This window comes from Pempheris klunzingeri, chromosome 4, assembly GCF_042242105.1.
Source record: "Pempheris klunzingeri isolate RE-2024b chromosome 4, fPemKlu1.hap1, whole genome shotgun sequence".
Classification (NCBI taxonomy): Eukaryota; Metazoa; Chordata; class Actinopteri; order Acropomatiformes; family Pempheridae; genus Pempheris; species Pempheris klunzingeri.
This window is the reverse complement of record NC_092015.1, coordinates 14181208-14197135: the sequence shown is the minus strand read 5'-3', so window position 1 is coordinate 14197135 and position 15928 is coordinate 14181208. Positions and strand designations below refer to the sequence as shown.

Below are 15928 nucleotides of genomic sequence, written 5' to 3'. Positions count from 1 at the left end.
CAAGTTGCAAGTTATTTTTTTGGCAAATGCCCTACAATTACAGAGAAGCAGCCGCTGGCAATGAACTCCCTAATTCTCAGAATCTAAGACATGGTACAAGATAATGCAGATGTTGAAGTATAGGAATAAAATGTAAAACAAAACCTAATGATAGTCAGAAAAATATTTACTTGAAATGTAGTTGATTGAAAGTATAAAGTACCAGAAAATGGTAGAGAAAGTAGAATAAAAGGTACTTTGATTATTGCAAATTACATGCAGACTATTTTCAGAGTGAAATCCAAGCCTCTTATCAAATATTAAAAGTGATGTAAGTATCTAAGGTAATGTCTGCAGGTGAGCAGCCACGGAAGAGTTAATAAAGGTCAAAAACATCAGACAACCATGAGGATTTTTTTCTCTCCTGCCATCAAGGGCGTGCGCGCTCCCGGTAAGCCGTGAACGCGGGCTCCGTGCGCGCGTCCGTCTGAAGCTCGAATGCGGCAGCCTGCGAGAAAACAGCACAGTTTACCTCCACATCACAAGATCAGGACCCGGAGCGGAAATTTCACGCCCTGTCGGGTCGTGTTATCGGTGGAGACGGCTGAGGATATTCACGGGCCGGAACAATAGGGTGAGTCCGGCTAGTTTTCAGCTGTGAAGCCGGTCGGGGTCGAAGGAATCCGGCGTTAGGTGGAGAAAATGACGATGTGGCTGTAATTTGTGCACCTCCTTTTTATGTCTCAAAATGGCGGATAGGCCGCTCTGAGTGGAGCAGCAGGTACCTTGTCGGCGGAGTTCATCCTGGTGTCCAGACACATAATTTAAGTATGTGGACTTTATCTAACGGTGTGAGGTAACTGTAGCTACTTTAATGGTGATTACTGGCCTGTTGTTTTCGTAAAACTAGACCTATGAGCTAACTTTCTGACCGCATCACCGGGAAGCTAACTCGGCTAACGTTAACTTTAGCTAACGATAACTGGGCAAACATAACGACAAGCCACCGGCTGGCACCTTCCTCGGGTCGAACAACATCCTCCTGAAAACTTGTCACTGTGCTAAGTAACGTTACAAGACTGCCGTCATGTCCCGTGATGCATTTGGCGTCAATCCCAAGTTATTGATGATCTGTAATTAGCATCGTTTGTGCACAAACCTTGACAACACAGCCTCATTCAATGTAGGTCACACGACGGCATACGGCTGATGCATAATGTTAGCTGGGTTGTCCTTCACTTGTTTGGTCATTTTACTTCTACTGTCGTGTGCAAATTTGATTAAAATCGGCGCAGTCGCTGCAGCTTCGTGTCACTGCTGTGTCCGATGTTAGCATTTGGAAAGGGCGTCATCTGGTTTGTGCATGTGTTGTGCAGAATAAGTATCTAAGAAGTGCAGCTGCACATCAGAGCAGTGTGTTGCAGTTTTCTAACACTGCATGCTGCTGAGTGCATCTCCTGTGCTGTTTGTCGCTGTCAGCCTGCTGCCACGCTCAGCTGAAGCTCCCCTCATCTCCACCACTCTGTGTGCTTCATGCGGTTTGTTGGCACACTGTTAGAAAATCAGGGTGGAGCACATCGGAGCCGATGACTTTGTATGTATACCGTCTGCACTGTGCTCAAGTATCTGCCATGTTTTCTCTCTCTCTCTCTCTCTCTCTCTCTCTTGTTGTGTAGACGTTTGATTGAGTGATTTCGTGCGGGGCTTATGCCTGGATCAATGCAGATCACCGCCGTGGTGCCTCTCTGAGCTAAGCACAGACTCCGACAAGCGAGTCTCCCTCATAATTTTGGGCCACCTGGTCCTAATATCGGATATAAATCATTGATTAAAACCAGGATCTTTCGCTGGTTTACTTTTCCCAACCACGCCTGTAGGGACAGCGCTGCAGCTGATCAACTGGAATTATGGGGTATTGATGAAATTGTTTGTTTTGAAAACGGCTTGAAAAGAAAAGAGAAGCACTGACTACGTGCTCTCAGGTAAGAGTATTTGTGTTTTGGCCTACTTCAAATGCCACCATTTTTTAGAGGCGTTACTGCTCTAATCTAACAATACTGTGCTATCATAAAGGGGCTAACTTGCTACTTCACCAAAGTGGAGTGACTCTTAGTTTTGGTTTTCTAAAATGGTTTTCTCTGTTTTGATGCAGGGTTATGTCTTAACTAACCCAAGTAATAATTATTAGATTTTATTAGCTGTGATCTACAGGCTGATTTTTGACAAAGGCAAACAAATTTGCATTTATGAGTTGTTTGTTTTTCTGCACATTTGTGTTGTCTTTTTTTTTTTGAGTGAAGATGCTGTTCAGTTTCAATATATGATGTGATGGCATTCATATTTCACTCACCATAATGCTTAAGTGTCTCTTAGGTCAAAATACAGTGCACAGTGCATGAAATGGACTCAATGTGTGTTTTGCTGGATCCATTTTCTGTGTGTGACAACTAGGGGAAAAAAGAGCTTATATGAGAACAGCAGCTCTCTTTCTTGTAAAATACCAGACAAGCTTCATTTCTCTGACAGTAACTGCAGGAGCTAGCCGACGTGGTCAGCTGCTTTTACTTGAAAGCGTTCTTAGTGAGTCCAAAGATTTATCAGAAGTTGATTTGAATAAGTGCATCCCAGCAGCCAGGCTCTATTCACTGCCGTCAGCATTGGAAACACAGTAACACCAATTGTACAAGCTCCGGCCATTTAGGAGCTGCTCTGCCGGCACTTCTTGCCAGTTCAGCAACAGTAAAGCGAGCTGGTCTCAGATCTTGCAAGGTGCTCCTCTTTAACATTGTTTGAGAAAAGGCAAAGCTTGAGGAATTGCCTTGAAGGAGCAAAATCTAGAGCTTTGCTGAGGGAAGGTAGATCCTCAAATTACTCTCCTTCCCTGAGCTGACAGTAGCACAGAGGTTGACCCTCCAAACAGGCTGCCCGCCAGCCAACTGACTGGTCATTGCTGACCTGGTGCCCGCAGCAACGGCCTGTCAGCCTACAAACGACTGCTTTGAAACACTGTTTGTATATCTCCTTTTTGTAAATTGAGAGGAAATCTTTGACAATGTTGGTATGCAACCACCAGCACTGTCAACTCAACTCAAGAGGCTGTTGATTTTAATTTTAGCAGCCAGTTATGGTGGTTGCCAAAGTAGCTTAGATGAGAATGAGAAAAGTTTGATGAGAACGTGCTTTTATGCTTGCCAGTTTGGCAACGGCAACTGACAGATTACGCATACACCTCCAGTCTATATTTAGAGCCATAATGATTTCAACCAGTAACTTGTTGGCCTAAATGAGATTCTGCTTGAGCTGAACAAGCAACTCTTGCTGCCAAGTGAAACTTTGTTCATACTGTACCATCAATTCAAGCACATATAGATGAAGGAGGTGACTTAGTCTATGTGGTGTTGTTTGCAGCAGCGTGTGCTGGTTGGTTCGGCCCTGAGGTTGATTTGCTGTTCCTGTGAGCTTGCCTGCTCTTGTCTCTCATCATTTGGTTTGGTAATAGACATTTCTTTTATTAGCCACTGAAGGAAAATGTCAGTAACTGTGTAATTTAACAAGATTCACTGATTGTTACCACCCCACATAACTGACACAAGGCACCTTGCGGGTCTTAACAGCTGCAGGTTGAAAGCTGAGCCAGATGTTCACTCGGTTTCATCATCGGTTAGTGATAAAGCTCTTTGGATGATTTCTGTCTGAGTGCTTTTACCAAGAACAACCATTCACAGAAACTGGAGACGATTTACAGAGTAATCAACCTTTCAGTAAGGTCTCCCACTTCAGATTTCCTTCAATTATCTGTATTTTAAAGAAACTAGACAATAGTTGATGAACAGGCATCTACACGGGCTAATGACAGTGCTGCCTCACATTACCTACTTCATTGCTTGGCATGATAAATTATCCATGATTATCCAGCTGATACAGCACAGTGATGCATTGTTGGCATGTAAATTACTATGTTTAGCTGTCACCTCATGGGGACATATGCCCCAAAAATCAAAGTAAATGTCTAAGAATAAATCCAGGACAACAAATGACCATCACTCATCTACTTGTTTAGCTGAATGTTTCAGCCATAGAGTGGCCAGATCCTGTGACAGTTTGTTTTTGTTTTCAACGAGAAAGTTTAACGCGCATCAAGTAATAAACCTACCAAAGAAACTGGAAATTACATCACTGTTGGCTAAGTTTACTGCTAAAGAGTTCCCCTGTGGTCATTATGAAACAGATATTCTCTGATTTATAAAAGTGGTGTTTAAATCCTCTCTGCTAAAACTCAATTGGAATAACTTGACATCCTCTCCAATAATGTCAAAAGATCCAGCCTTACGTTTTAAAAGCTTATATAACAATTATTAACAGTAAAGACTGAAAATAATTTGTCAATCACTGTACAGAGGACGTTTTGTATTGAGGTGGAGTGTTTGTGGTTGCTTGTGAATGGCAGTGAAGGATGATAATGTGACACTCCCAGCACACAGGTGACATGAAGGTGAAGAATTCAACAGAAAATGAAGGCCGTCCAGATTCCAGCTGTTTGAGATGTTTGCTTTTTAAAGAGGAAGATGTCACGACATAATGACGCTAGCAGTAAACTGTGAATAAGAGGTGGCAGCGAGGTGATAAACGTCAGCATTGTCTGCATTTCTGTGATGGTGTGTTTTGTATTGAGCTGCTGGGACACAATTTCACACCAGCAGTTGGTCAACTTTGTGCTGTGTGTTTTTAAAAAAGAAGAAAAAAATTCCCTCGTCTGGCGCTGCACACCACAGGGGCGTGTTCCTTTTGTTCAGACATGGAAGTGTTGATTATCAAAATGATATACACATATCTCATCGCTCATACTTGGCAGGTGGAGTAATGCATAACGTTGCATTGCTGTGTTACATTTTGACCCACAATTGTTTGGATATCTTTAAAAAACAGTCAGTGTCAGTGCTGTTACATTCACATTTCACTGTAAATTGAGTTCTTGAGTTCTTCTGGAACTGATTCAGTAGTTAATAGATTTTCTGTAACACCCTCTTTGAAAGACTTGTTGATATGTTAGTCTGTTTTCAAACATTAGTGTTTCCTGTTTCTTTTCCTGTTGTTTGAGTGTTTTGAAAGAAATCTTTCATTTATTGGTCCACGTTTTTAAAATATGCAGGTGCTGACTGATCTAAAAACAGTGTGTGTGCACAGGCAGTGATGCAGCGGGTGTGGTCGCGTTCCTAAACAGACTATGTTTACCAGTATTCACTCAAAATGGCATTTTAAAAGCAGATAACCTGTTAGGACTCATCAGGAAATTAAACAACATCTCTCAAAGCAGTCAGCACCATTACTGTAAGAGGCCCTTTATTGTTCAGTTCCTGCTGCTACGTTAAGACAAGAGAATCAATGGGAGGAAGACGCATAACCATTATTAACCGCCAGTGGGCAGATTTATAGATGCATGGCAGTAGCCCGTTCCCCTTTCCAACAAGACACCACCACATTTGTGCTGAGCCAATTAGCCTAATTGCGTGATTGTGCAAACATTTTGCTCAATATTGAAGCCACAAATGAGATTTGCAGAGAGGGGAGTCTAACACATTAATGGATACACACAGCGATGACAGCTGCCAGCAACACAGAGGGAAGTATCAATTTATAGCAGATGACCTCATTTCACACACTACAGAAGTTGTACAGGTTGATGTGGAAGGTGCATGCTTTATAATGGGTGTCTCGTATGTGGAGTGTTAGAGGGAGCCATTTTTAGCTTTGGTGCCATCACCACATTGTGATGTTGTATTGCTGTGACCCTGAACTATGGCATAGTTTTTGGGTAACAGCCAGAAGCCCTCTGCGTGCCGTAATCCACACACAGTCAGAGGTAAGTAGGCATTTGGACCGCTGTCAGGTGGTGACATCAGGGTCCAGAGGTCAGCTGTTGGCTTCATTAGGTCACTCTCTGTTGAACAGTTTTTCTATGATGTCAGTGTCTGATATGCAAATAAATAAACAAACACCACAGTTTTACTTTATAAATTCAACAGAATGGACTCACCAGCCAGCTAGATCAATCTTACATCTGAAGGCTTTGTTTTTTAAAATATCTATACGAGGTCCCTGAGCTGCTGCTTTTTTTTTTTTCTGCAAACAAAAGCAGGAGTGAAAAGGGAGGAATTTTCCCCTTTGTGTTAATGTCACACCTGCATCATCGCCTGAAATGAGAAATGTCTGAATTTTCCTTGTAGATTGTAGCTTCCTGAGGTGTCTCCAGTCCTCATGCCTACTCCAAGCGCATCACTGTTTCCTTCACTGCTCCTTTGACATGCAGCACATCTCACACCTAACACATGTCGTCTTATGCACATGTTTCTGGGCGTCTGTTCCTTGTTGTAGTTTTGTCCGTTTGTTGCAGGTCTCCAGAAGGAGGTAAATTGGCTTTGTTTGTACCGTTTGTTCACTGGTCTGGCAGAGATTTAGTCAGGCTGGTCCCAGTAGACTAAGAGGCTTATTGTAGCTCACAGTTAGTATTCTAGTGGGTACCTGCTTCGGTAAAGTGCTTTTCAAGACCTCGATGCAGCGTAAAAATAAACTTCATCACAGTATTAATAGCTGCATTACATTTTGTTGACATTTACTGTTCCACACATCAATACTCCCCTCTAAGAATAAACAAATGTTCACACTAACTAATAAATATTTTCCTTCTGACATAAACAGTCCTAGTGAATTCATTCCGCCTTCGGTCAGGCGCGCTAACTCTTGAGTAGGTGTCATAATGGGACGATAGAGTTTGGGAATTTGACAAGAGCACAGCCGTTACTCGAGCCCGCTCAACTGTGTCCTGTTTTTCTTCTCTGTTGGCAACCTGGGAGGAGAAGTACGTTGCTCGGAGAATGTGGGTCAGCTCTTGTATGTTCAGAGAGAAAGGAATTTGCTGCAAAAGCAGAGCAGCGTTCTCAGACCAGACTGGTGACATGACAGACAGATGATGAAGGTAGATGGGAGTGTAGCTGAAAAGCACATGAGGGAGTGGTTTATGGATAGGAAGTTTTTATGAAATGTTTGATAGATAGGTCTATGCTGTTGAGCCTTTGCTATGGGATTCACACTCTCTGATGGAAAGTACCACAAATTTTCTGCCTCTGTCATTTTTTTTGTCCATTGTTTACTGATCCTTCAGCCATTTCATGTGTGTGTATAATGTGGTGCAGATATTGATGCAGTACTCTCCTGGCCTATAAACAGTTTCATCCCCACCCACTCTTCATGTTATCTGTCATGCATACCTAATGCTACTTTCCCTCTCTCCCCTCTTCAGATGCAGTGTAGGCTTGGCTGGTGACTGGTCTGCAGGCTCTCCACTTCTCTTGTCCCTGGAGTCAGGCAGTTGGGGGGCAGATTCCTGCGTTCCCCTTCTCTCAGTCTGAGTCATTTTGTCTGGACCAAACCAACCGCCCGCCATTGGAGTACGCGACTCGTCCTCGCCCGTGTTGCTTGGATCAGCACAGCTCATCTCCTGACTGAGGAGAGCGCAGCAGCTGCACAAGATTCACCTTCTACCAAGTGATCCCTCCCGACCCCGCCCACACTGCCCCGTCACCATGGTGCTGTCACAACGGCAACGAGATGAACTGTAAGTTGAAAACACACCTCTCATAATGTAACTGAGAAATGAAGATTGAAAATGTATTGATTTACACACTGAGGCTGCGGTGTTACACGTTACTGTTGCATCATGGGATGAGACGTGTTTTATTTCACCTTCGTACTAGATTCACTTTCATACTCGCACACACAGCTGCCTGGTACAACCACATTTTTCTGATGTTGTGCAGCTGTGAACATGGTTAGATGCTTTTCTCAAAGGCCCTTTGAAGGTGTTTTGTTTTTGTTTGATGTACAAAGTAAAAATAACCAACAATGCCCAACACAGTTTTCTAAGATCATATCATCAAAGTTGTCATGTCCAAAATCCAAAATTACTCAGTTTACTAGCTCATATGACAAAGAAAAGCAGCAAATCCTCTCAAAGGAGGAACTCTTTCAAAAAATCATTGCAGCTCTAATTCATTTAGAATTGTTATTTTTGATTGAACGATTGAATGTTTGATCCCAAACCAGATGTGATTTTATCGACTGTCAGCTGACTAGAAAGCCGACCATATCAGTCGCTATTTTTATGCGAGAAAAGAAATGTGAGTTACAGCAATTAGTTTTACCAAATGGAAGCAATTCTGGCTGCAGTCAAGAATAAAATGGTTTTTATTTGTGGGGGAATTGTATACCTTTTTTATTTAAACCCATTCTGACTCTTGTCTAATCAAATGTTGGGGTCAAACAAGCTAAGCTGCTGCTGTGCTGGTCTGAATCAGATGTTCCTTGAAGCTTCCCAGTGACATGAGCACCTATTACAGTATTAAAGCACTATGAAGAATGACTATATGTAGGGCTGTTCCACAGAGTTCTCTTTGTGTCTCTGCAAAAAGAGACTTTACTCCCAAACAGTTGATTTTGTGCTAATTTTTAAAGCCTATAAAGCAACAACACTCGTTTTAATGATCCTTTTTATGACCGTGAACTGTTAGTTTGTTGTGAAGGATGTGTGTTGATTCCTAGAATCGTTTTAAACGGGTGTTATTTTTTGTCTTTGGTACCCCTCAGGAAGAATTAATGACTGGTTGAAAGTCCCTGATCTCCCCTGAGGTCTTGTAGCACAAATGTATCGATCCTCAACCTACACTATCTACTCCTGAAATGTTTAGTATTCATAGTTTGCCCTGTGTGACCTTAGGAGAAGCTTAGAGTGCCGCCTTTGCCCCAAAATAACAAGAGTGAATCAGCATTGAACCAAGCTTCATGCAGTTGCTCAGTGAACACTGTCAGTACTCTTGAGTGATTCCTCTGGGGAACCATGTGCCCAAGATGTCTGAAATCTGCCTACAAATTGTCTGGCACAAGCTCAGAAGTGGCATACAGACAAAGAAATATCTGCACATGTGCCGTGTGGTGTATATTGAGCAAGTGGGAAAAGTGAGAGAGACTGCGATAATGGTGGAGCTGTAATTTGGCCCTGCTGAGTCTGTTGGCTTGGTAATTAACCCCTGAGGCGAGGGATAAAAAGTAAAGGCAGCTCGATGTGAGATACAAGGTCATGAGAAGGAGATGGGATGAGCTTGCTGAGCGTTGGTTCTTAAGAAATATCCCTCGTTTAAGAAGTATGTTAAAATCATGTATTTTAAAAAGTATGTGATAGATTTATCTCTGACTTAAAGAATGAGATGACGACAGTGATTTTTATTTTCGCCCCTTGTCCTGCACCGTCATTGAGAAGTGCATCAGCGTTCACATGACGAGGCTCTTAACATTCACAGCTATGTTTTTGTGTTTTTAGATTGGCGCTGTGGGAGGGGTCTGTTGGTATGGAGAGACCTATTGGAATGCTAATCTTTCAAGCTATTTGCTATTCAGAGGAAGCTGCCAGGGACCCCCCTCTGTACCCCTCTTTTCTCCTCTGTTGCACAAGTCTCTGCCCCCATAGCTGACAGGAAACTGGTGTGGGACCCTCACACCACTTGAGTCACAGTCAAGCATCTGTTGCATTCTTCCCGTTGGAGATGTCACTTGGCTCAGTCGGTGCCCTCATTGAGTTTGTCGGCTATAAAGTTCCCTTAAGCTCTTATTTCCTAACGGGCGGTCTCATTTTGAGAAGCCTGTTCTGGAAACCCAGCAGCAGATTTTATATCAAACAGTGATAGTAGGCTGAGAGGGTAATGGGAACAGTGACTGTCTGCTATTCATGCTAAATTTTCATTGGGCCCCCTGTTTTCTTTGTTACAGCCTCATTTACCATCAGTAGGCAAACAAATAGATTTTGTTCCTTTTGCATTCAGGCCTCCTCTTCCCCGTCCACATTGTATGCTGTTAACTGTCAGAAGAAATCAAGTTACTGCAGTCAAATCTGCACTAAGTTAACTATGTGTGCCATTAGAGTGACTGTTTTTGGTATTAAATCATTTTTAGGTGAAATCATAAAGCATGAAAATCATTGAGCAGAAAACAAGAGAAGGCCTGTTTTTGTCGTTTGAGGAGGGAGTGACCTGCTCTTTGACATCAACCAGAAATGCAGCAAATCAGTTTTATTACCCCAGTGTGGAACAACATATTCTAAAAAGAGGACTAATCTTTGTCCCCGAAACTGGTGCTATTTTGTCAGCACTGCAGTCAGATGCTGTGATTGCGCAGCATCTTCACAACAACTCTATTTTTGTGAGCACAGCCAATGAAAAGCACATTTGTGCTTCTTTCAAGGGTCAGGGGACTCGTCCCCGCAGGCGTGTAGTAAAAATAGATGCAGAACACAAACTATCTGCTCCCCTGAAAGACCTGGAGGCACCCATGTGCAGATGGGCCTTTGCTTTTGAACTCTCTCTTCGCTTTACAAAGAAAATCCCCGTAGCCATCTCCATATCTTGGGCTACGGGATGGTTCATGTGATTTTTCTCCTTTTTCCATCGTCCTCTGGCTGTGAAGGTGGTGACATAACACATCAAGACCTCTGCCATTCAGACGACTTAGAGGTGATTTAAACAAGGTCCTATTGAAGATTGCAACACAGAAGGCACTCAGTCAGAGATCCATGTTTTTATTCCTAGTGTCCCACACACGAACAGATAATGTATTTACCAGTCCTCTAACATTCCCAAGTTCGTATACATGCAATTTAGTACAATTATCTGAAACTCTACCCCCTGCCTCTGCCTTTTGCTTTTTTTTGTCCACACATGAGCACATTTTTGGCTCTGTAGCTGGGAATGTAGTGTTTGCATGTCCCAGTGTCATGACTGCTGTCAGCATGTCTTAGCAATACTAATTGGGGGATGAGGATGTGCTGCTAGGATCAGAAAGTGAGAAAACACAAATCAGATGCTCCAGATGTTAATACTGTCCGCAATGAAGTGAATGGACCCCCCCAACAAATTGAAAACATTTTGCTTTGTTAAAATATGGAAAAACTGAAAATTATTTTTTTTCATGGAAAACGAGGTGTACAGGCATGCACAGGTGATTTTCTGGATGAGGGTTAATCAGGATTTTTGTCACACGAGCCAAAAAAAATGGGAGATTATTGTGATTGAATTACAGCTGTTCAAACAAAAGCAGATATTGATATAGATTGGGTGTCTTTTTAAATCAGTTTAGACATTTTTCCATTTATTGCAGTGATTGCTTTGATTATTCCCCAGTAGTGTCCAGAGATGCAGTATTTCAAACGGTTGTCATGTATCTGTGGTAGCTCCTCAGTGTTTGGGTGTGACAGGTGTCTCCCAAGGGGGACTGCACACGGACATTTGTTGCTGGCACACACAGACACTTAGTCTTGTATGTTCTGTTCCCGAGCCTCTCTGTTGGTGCTCGGCGTATTGAGTGTACATCTGCAGGGGGTCTATCAGCAGTACGGATCTGATTTTGCCTTGGGACTGACACACAGATGGACTGGCATGGTAACAGTGTCTGTGTTCTGGACCCATCATGCCATATCAATCATTGACTGTCTCCCATATAAAAAGGGCTTGGTTTTAGAAAGAGGACCAGTCTGCTGGGTGTAGAAACCTGGATCCACTGCACATTTGAGTTTCCAATGATTTCTTAGTCAGTGTGTCGGACTCTGTTTTGTTCATCCTCTTCACAGTCATCCACATCTTTTATTCTCTGTGTCATTAGTGGTGTGTTTATGCTGTCTGTCTCCAGTGTAGTGCTGCAGCAATCAGGCGATCAGTCAGATTAGCCCATTGACAGAAAAGGAACCAGCAACTATTTTGATAACAGTTAAACATTGTATGTAGTTTTTCATGTAGTTTTCAAACCTTTGCTCTCACCAGCTTCTAAAATGTCCAGATACAATGCTTTTCTTTGTCCTATATGATGGAGTAATACAATGATATATGGTCTGAATAGTATGTATAATTGTACGAATCATATGTATGATGGTACAAATAATGGATTAATTGAAAAAATTATCTGTAGATTGATGGATGATGGTGAAAATAATTGCTAGTTGCAGCCCTAATTCTTTATAACCCCTGTAATTATGTTATCACAAGTGTCTTCACTATAGGGAAAATAATCTTGTAAATTCAGAAAGTAGTCCTTTTCATTTGCAGCTCTGCCAACAATAGCATTAAAACAGCCATAGAGATTAAAATGGGTCTCTGTAGATATGATTTAGTAAAACAAATGAGCCATTTTACCTCTTTATATGTGTGAAGGGAAGCCTAGTCTCACATCTACCCCGTTATCCTTTGTTTACCCAAGCTTGAATTACACACAGCATGATGGGATTTAAGAAAGTTCACTTCACTCGTTAAAGCTCTGGCTTCAGCTCAGCCAACAAAGCTCCATCATCACCATGTGACAGAAGATGTGAGCATGCTACACACCCTTTATACTGTAAAAGTGTGTGAGTTCTGTGTGTATCTTGGTGTGTAGACCAGACAGCTGTCTTTTCAGCCCCATTTGGCTTTTTTGATCTGAAACCATACTGCGCGCGCACGCACACACACACGCACACACCTTCTCCATAGTGAAGAATAGTAGCTGGTGTGTGAAGTCTGCATTCAGGAAAAAGACGGTCCTGGATTGGACGGTTCCTCTTCTTTGAGAGAGAGTTTCCCCTTTGAAGTTATCTCTGCTATCTCCTGGCTTAAAGGTTGATCCCCCACTGCAGTGCTCGTAACTTATATAAAGGAAGACCGCCTTTTCCCTTCCTGACAACGTACCTGGTTCACATAGAAATTAAAAGCATTATGGTAATCACCCCTCTGAGAGGTTTTGAGACGATTGAAAGTTGGGAATCAAGTAAAGGGTTGCAACTTTTATAGATGAATCTGATTTTCTCTTTCATTCTTTTCTTCCTTTTGAAATGATTTGTTGGATTAATTGTCTGGCTAATTTGAACAGTGATTGCTTTGAGGTGACATGTTTCATGTCTCGGTAACCAACGCATGGGCCTCCCCCTCTTCATCAGTCAAGCAAGAGAAAATAGTAGATTTGTTACAGTTTTCATGGAGATCGAACTGTAACTGGGACATTATATAATCCTGTCATATGATTTTTCAGGAATTTTTCTGCTAACAAGTTCTCCTTGAGAAGTTATCAGCTGTTCAGCACTCAGCTGTTAAGACAGAGGAATAAGCTTAACCTTTTGTAATTCTCTACCGCCCTGATTCCTCTCACCCTCTGCTTTGCCGGATACCTTTCAGCAGACTTATATGTTTGTTTGCTGTGAAATTTAGCGCCGAGTTTGTTTACTCACGACATGACCACCCTGAACATGTGAGACGAGGCCTGATGTACCTGATATAGTGTAACTGGTGTTTTTCCACTGTACTGTTAATGTTTGTTTGGTTGAGTACTAGCACTGATATGATTCTTTGAGTTGTTTCCCTTAAAGAAATGCTCACCTTACTACTAATTCCAAACATTCCCTCGGTCAATAGCAGAGCGTTTTTCACACTGGGTCTTCAAACAATTCCCTGGAGCTTAAGGTCTTGAAATGGACAATTGAAGTGGACACTTGAAATAATGGAGTGTTTCCCCTCTTCATATATTAACCTTATTATCTGGTTAAATCTGCATGCATGGTAGAATATATTTATGTGGTAATCCTGACAGGAAGTCAGTCTCACACTTTGCCAAATTACCCACAATATACTGAGATGAGAACAAAAGAAGTAAGGAGTAAGCAAGTTTTTCTGTCTTTGTTTTATTCTGAAGTTATTATTTTTCGGTACTTCCATGCTTTCCTAGTGGCCTTGTTGCTTGAACACGTGTACGTTAGCAGAGACGGTGGTTACATCACCACACAGCATTGGCCTGTCGTCCTCACAGTGGTTATCATCTCAGAGAACAACCACAGGGATAATCTCTGTAAGCTTTATGAAGCACAGGCAAGGCCACCAGACAATCTTCAGCCTCGTCATGAGGAGGACACAGTACAGTAACAGTACACGTCTAAGGGTGTGGGTAATGTGCTCATAAAGAACATGATATAATCCATTAAAAGGGAATTTTATATGTGCCGAGGGACCTTTTGTAGACTTCAGCTTCTTTCTATTAAACACTGATCGGACTAGAACTACTTGTATGCAAAGTTAGTGCCCATAGACAGATATATAGCACCGGGCAGTGGCCTGGCCAGGCAAGCAAAATTCTCCTTCCTCTCAGATTTATTAGAGCATTTACAGTCCATCTGATAAGATTTCTGCATGTCTTGTGAAGGCATTTGAAGTCAAAGTAAAGCAAATTCAGTTTATAAACGCATTTTAGAAACTGGCTGCTGAAAATATGTGAAAATGAACTGTGGAGTTCTGAATTATGGCATTTCTCACCATTTTTGTGTTCAGGATTTTTTTGGGCGGGGCTGAAATTGTTGCACAATGGTGCACCAGAGCCTTATTAGCATGATTTCTCCCTCAGCAACAAACAAATACTAGAGCAGCTCTGTGTCGGAAGCTGTGGCCTCAGGAAGGCAGTAAACAGTAGCTGCAGACGCTAACATGGCATTACCAGTTTAGCCTTTTCACTGCAGTCAACCCAACCATGTTACGATGTGTTGACTGCTCCACTGTTGTAGACATGGTGTCTCTTCATGAGAGACGTGTCCGTGGCTTTGAGCAGCTTTTCTCTGTTCATACTACATTAGATATCACAGGTACTCCAAATAGTTAAGCTGTAGGCTTGTCAGCAGGCCTGCTAGCACTAGCATAGTCTTGTCGGTAGCTGCAGTATCCCCTGGGACTATGAGTTAGTTTTCAGGCCTCACTAGCCTCGTTGTCAGTCCTGTTGGCCTGCAACCTTCCCCCCTGCCAACAGGGTTAAACGATGCACACCAGTGAAGGGGACTCTATTACATGTAATGCACAGAGACAAAATCGCAGCAGCTGCAATGAAGACTGTTGACTGCTGGTGCTAGCAGGCCTGCTCAAGGCTTGTGGCTAAAGCTACCTGGAGTGCCCGGGATATGTAATGTAGTGCAATCAGAGAAGCTGCTCCAACTATTAGACATGTCATCCTGTCTGTAGTGGCAGAGCTGTTATCGAGGTTAGGTTGACTGTGATGAAAAGGTTAAACTGGTGTGCTAGGCTAGGTTAAGTTAACCAGAGTACCCCCAACACAAAGATTGTTTGAAATAAATGTATCAAGTCTAACCTGATCTAGACTGAGGAGCTTAAAGTGAACACAGCTTAAGTACCAATGGAAGCCTGAAAGAAAAGAACTTGAAGAACAAACGGATTAAAATAGACAAAAGAGGAGAGTGATGATAATCAGCAGTGGTTTCAAGTCTTTTTGGTTTCTGTGCCTGCACTGGACATAACCCTAGCCTTTCAAAGCCAAGGATATTGGTAATTTTTTCACTATTTTAAGACCTAATTTTATACTTTGGGTTTTTTTTTTTTATCATTCAAGTTTGGTTGTTTAGTTTGTAACACTGTTTGGTGGTGTGAAAAACCAGAACACCTTTATCATTGCTTTACAGGGACTCTAACATTTAGGCAGAGTGGGTGTGTAGCCCAGTTTGTCTGTTTCAAATGTGTCATTAGTGATGCTTTGACAACAGGGGAGTGGAGGTGTCTTTGTTGGATGACTCATGTCCTGGCTTTGTAAGTCAAAAAATCTGAAATTAGTCATTTGAGTGGACGAGCATTGTATGAAACAAGACAATTCAGATACTGTACTGAACATTTTCAAGCAGCTAAAAGACATTGCTGTTTGTTTTGTGAACTTCCGATGGCCATTTCTGATTTATTTATAATTTTTTTTTTTTTTAGACTTAACAGTTGACAGTAAAGCTGATAGATACATTGGAAATAACTTAGTGGCAGCACACATGTCATACTTGGAAAGTATTCAGGCCCCTTCAGACAGCGAGTGGTTGCTGCCACCATTGCTTTCAATATAAACGCAGCACAGT

At 42.2% G+C, this 15928-nt stretch overlaps 1 protein-coding gene across 1 annotated transcript in view; it reads left to right on the top strand.

The window, feature by feature from the left end:
• Window positions 1-470: 470 nt before the first annotated feature.
• LOC139199850 (lissencephaly-1 homolog) overlaps window positions 471-15928 on the top strand; it is a 34382-nt gene continuing 18924 nt past the window's right edge. Inside the window, exons 1-2 of the mRNA XM_070829029.1 lie at window positions 471-613; window positions 7277-7591. Of these exons, the coding sequence (XP_070685130.1) occupies window positions 7560-7591 (32 nt within the window). The 5' untranslated portion in view covers window positions 471-613; window positions 7277-7559. The remainder of the gene's footprint in view (window positions 614-7276; window positions 7592-15928) is intronic.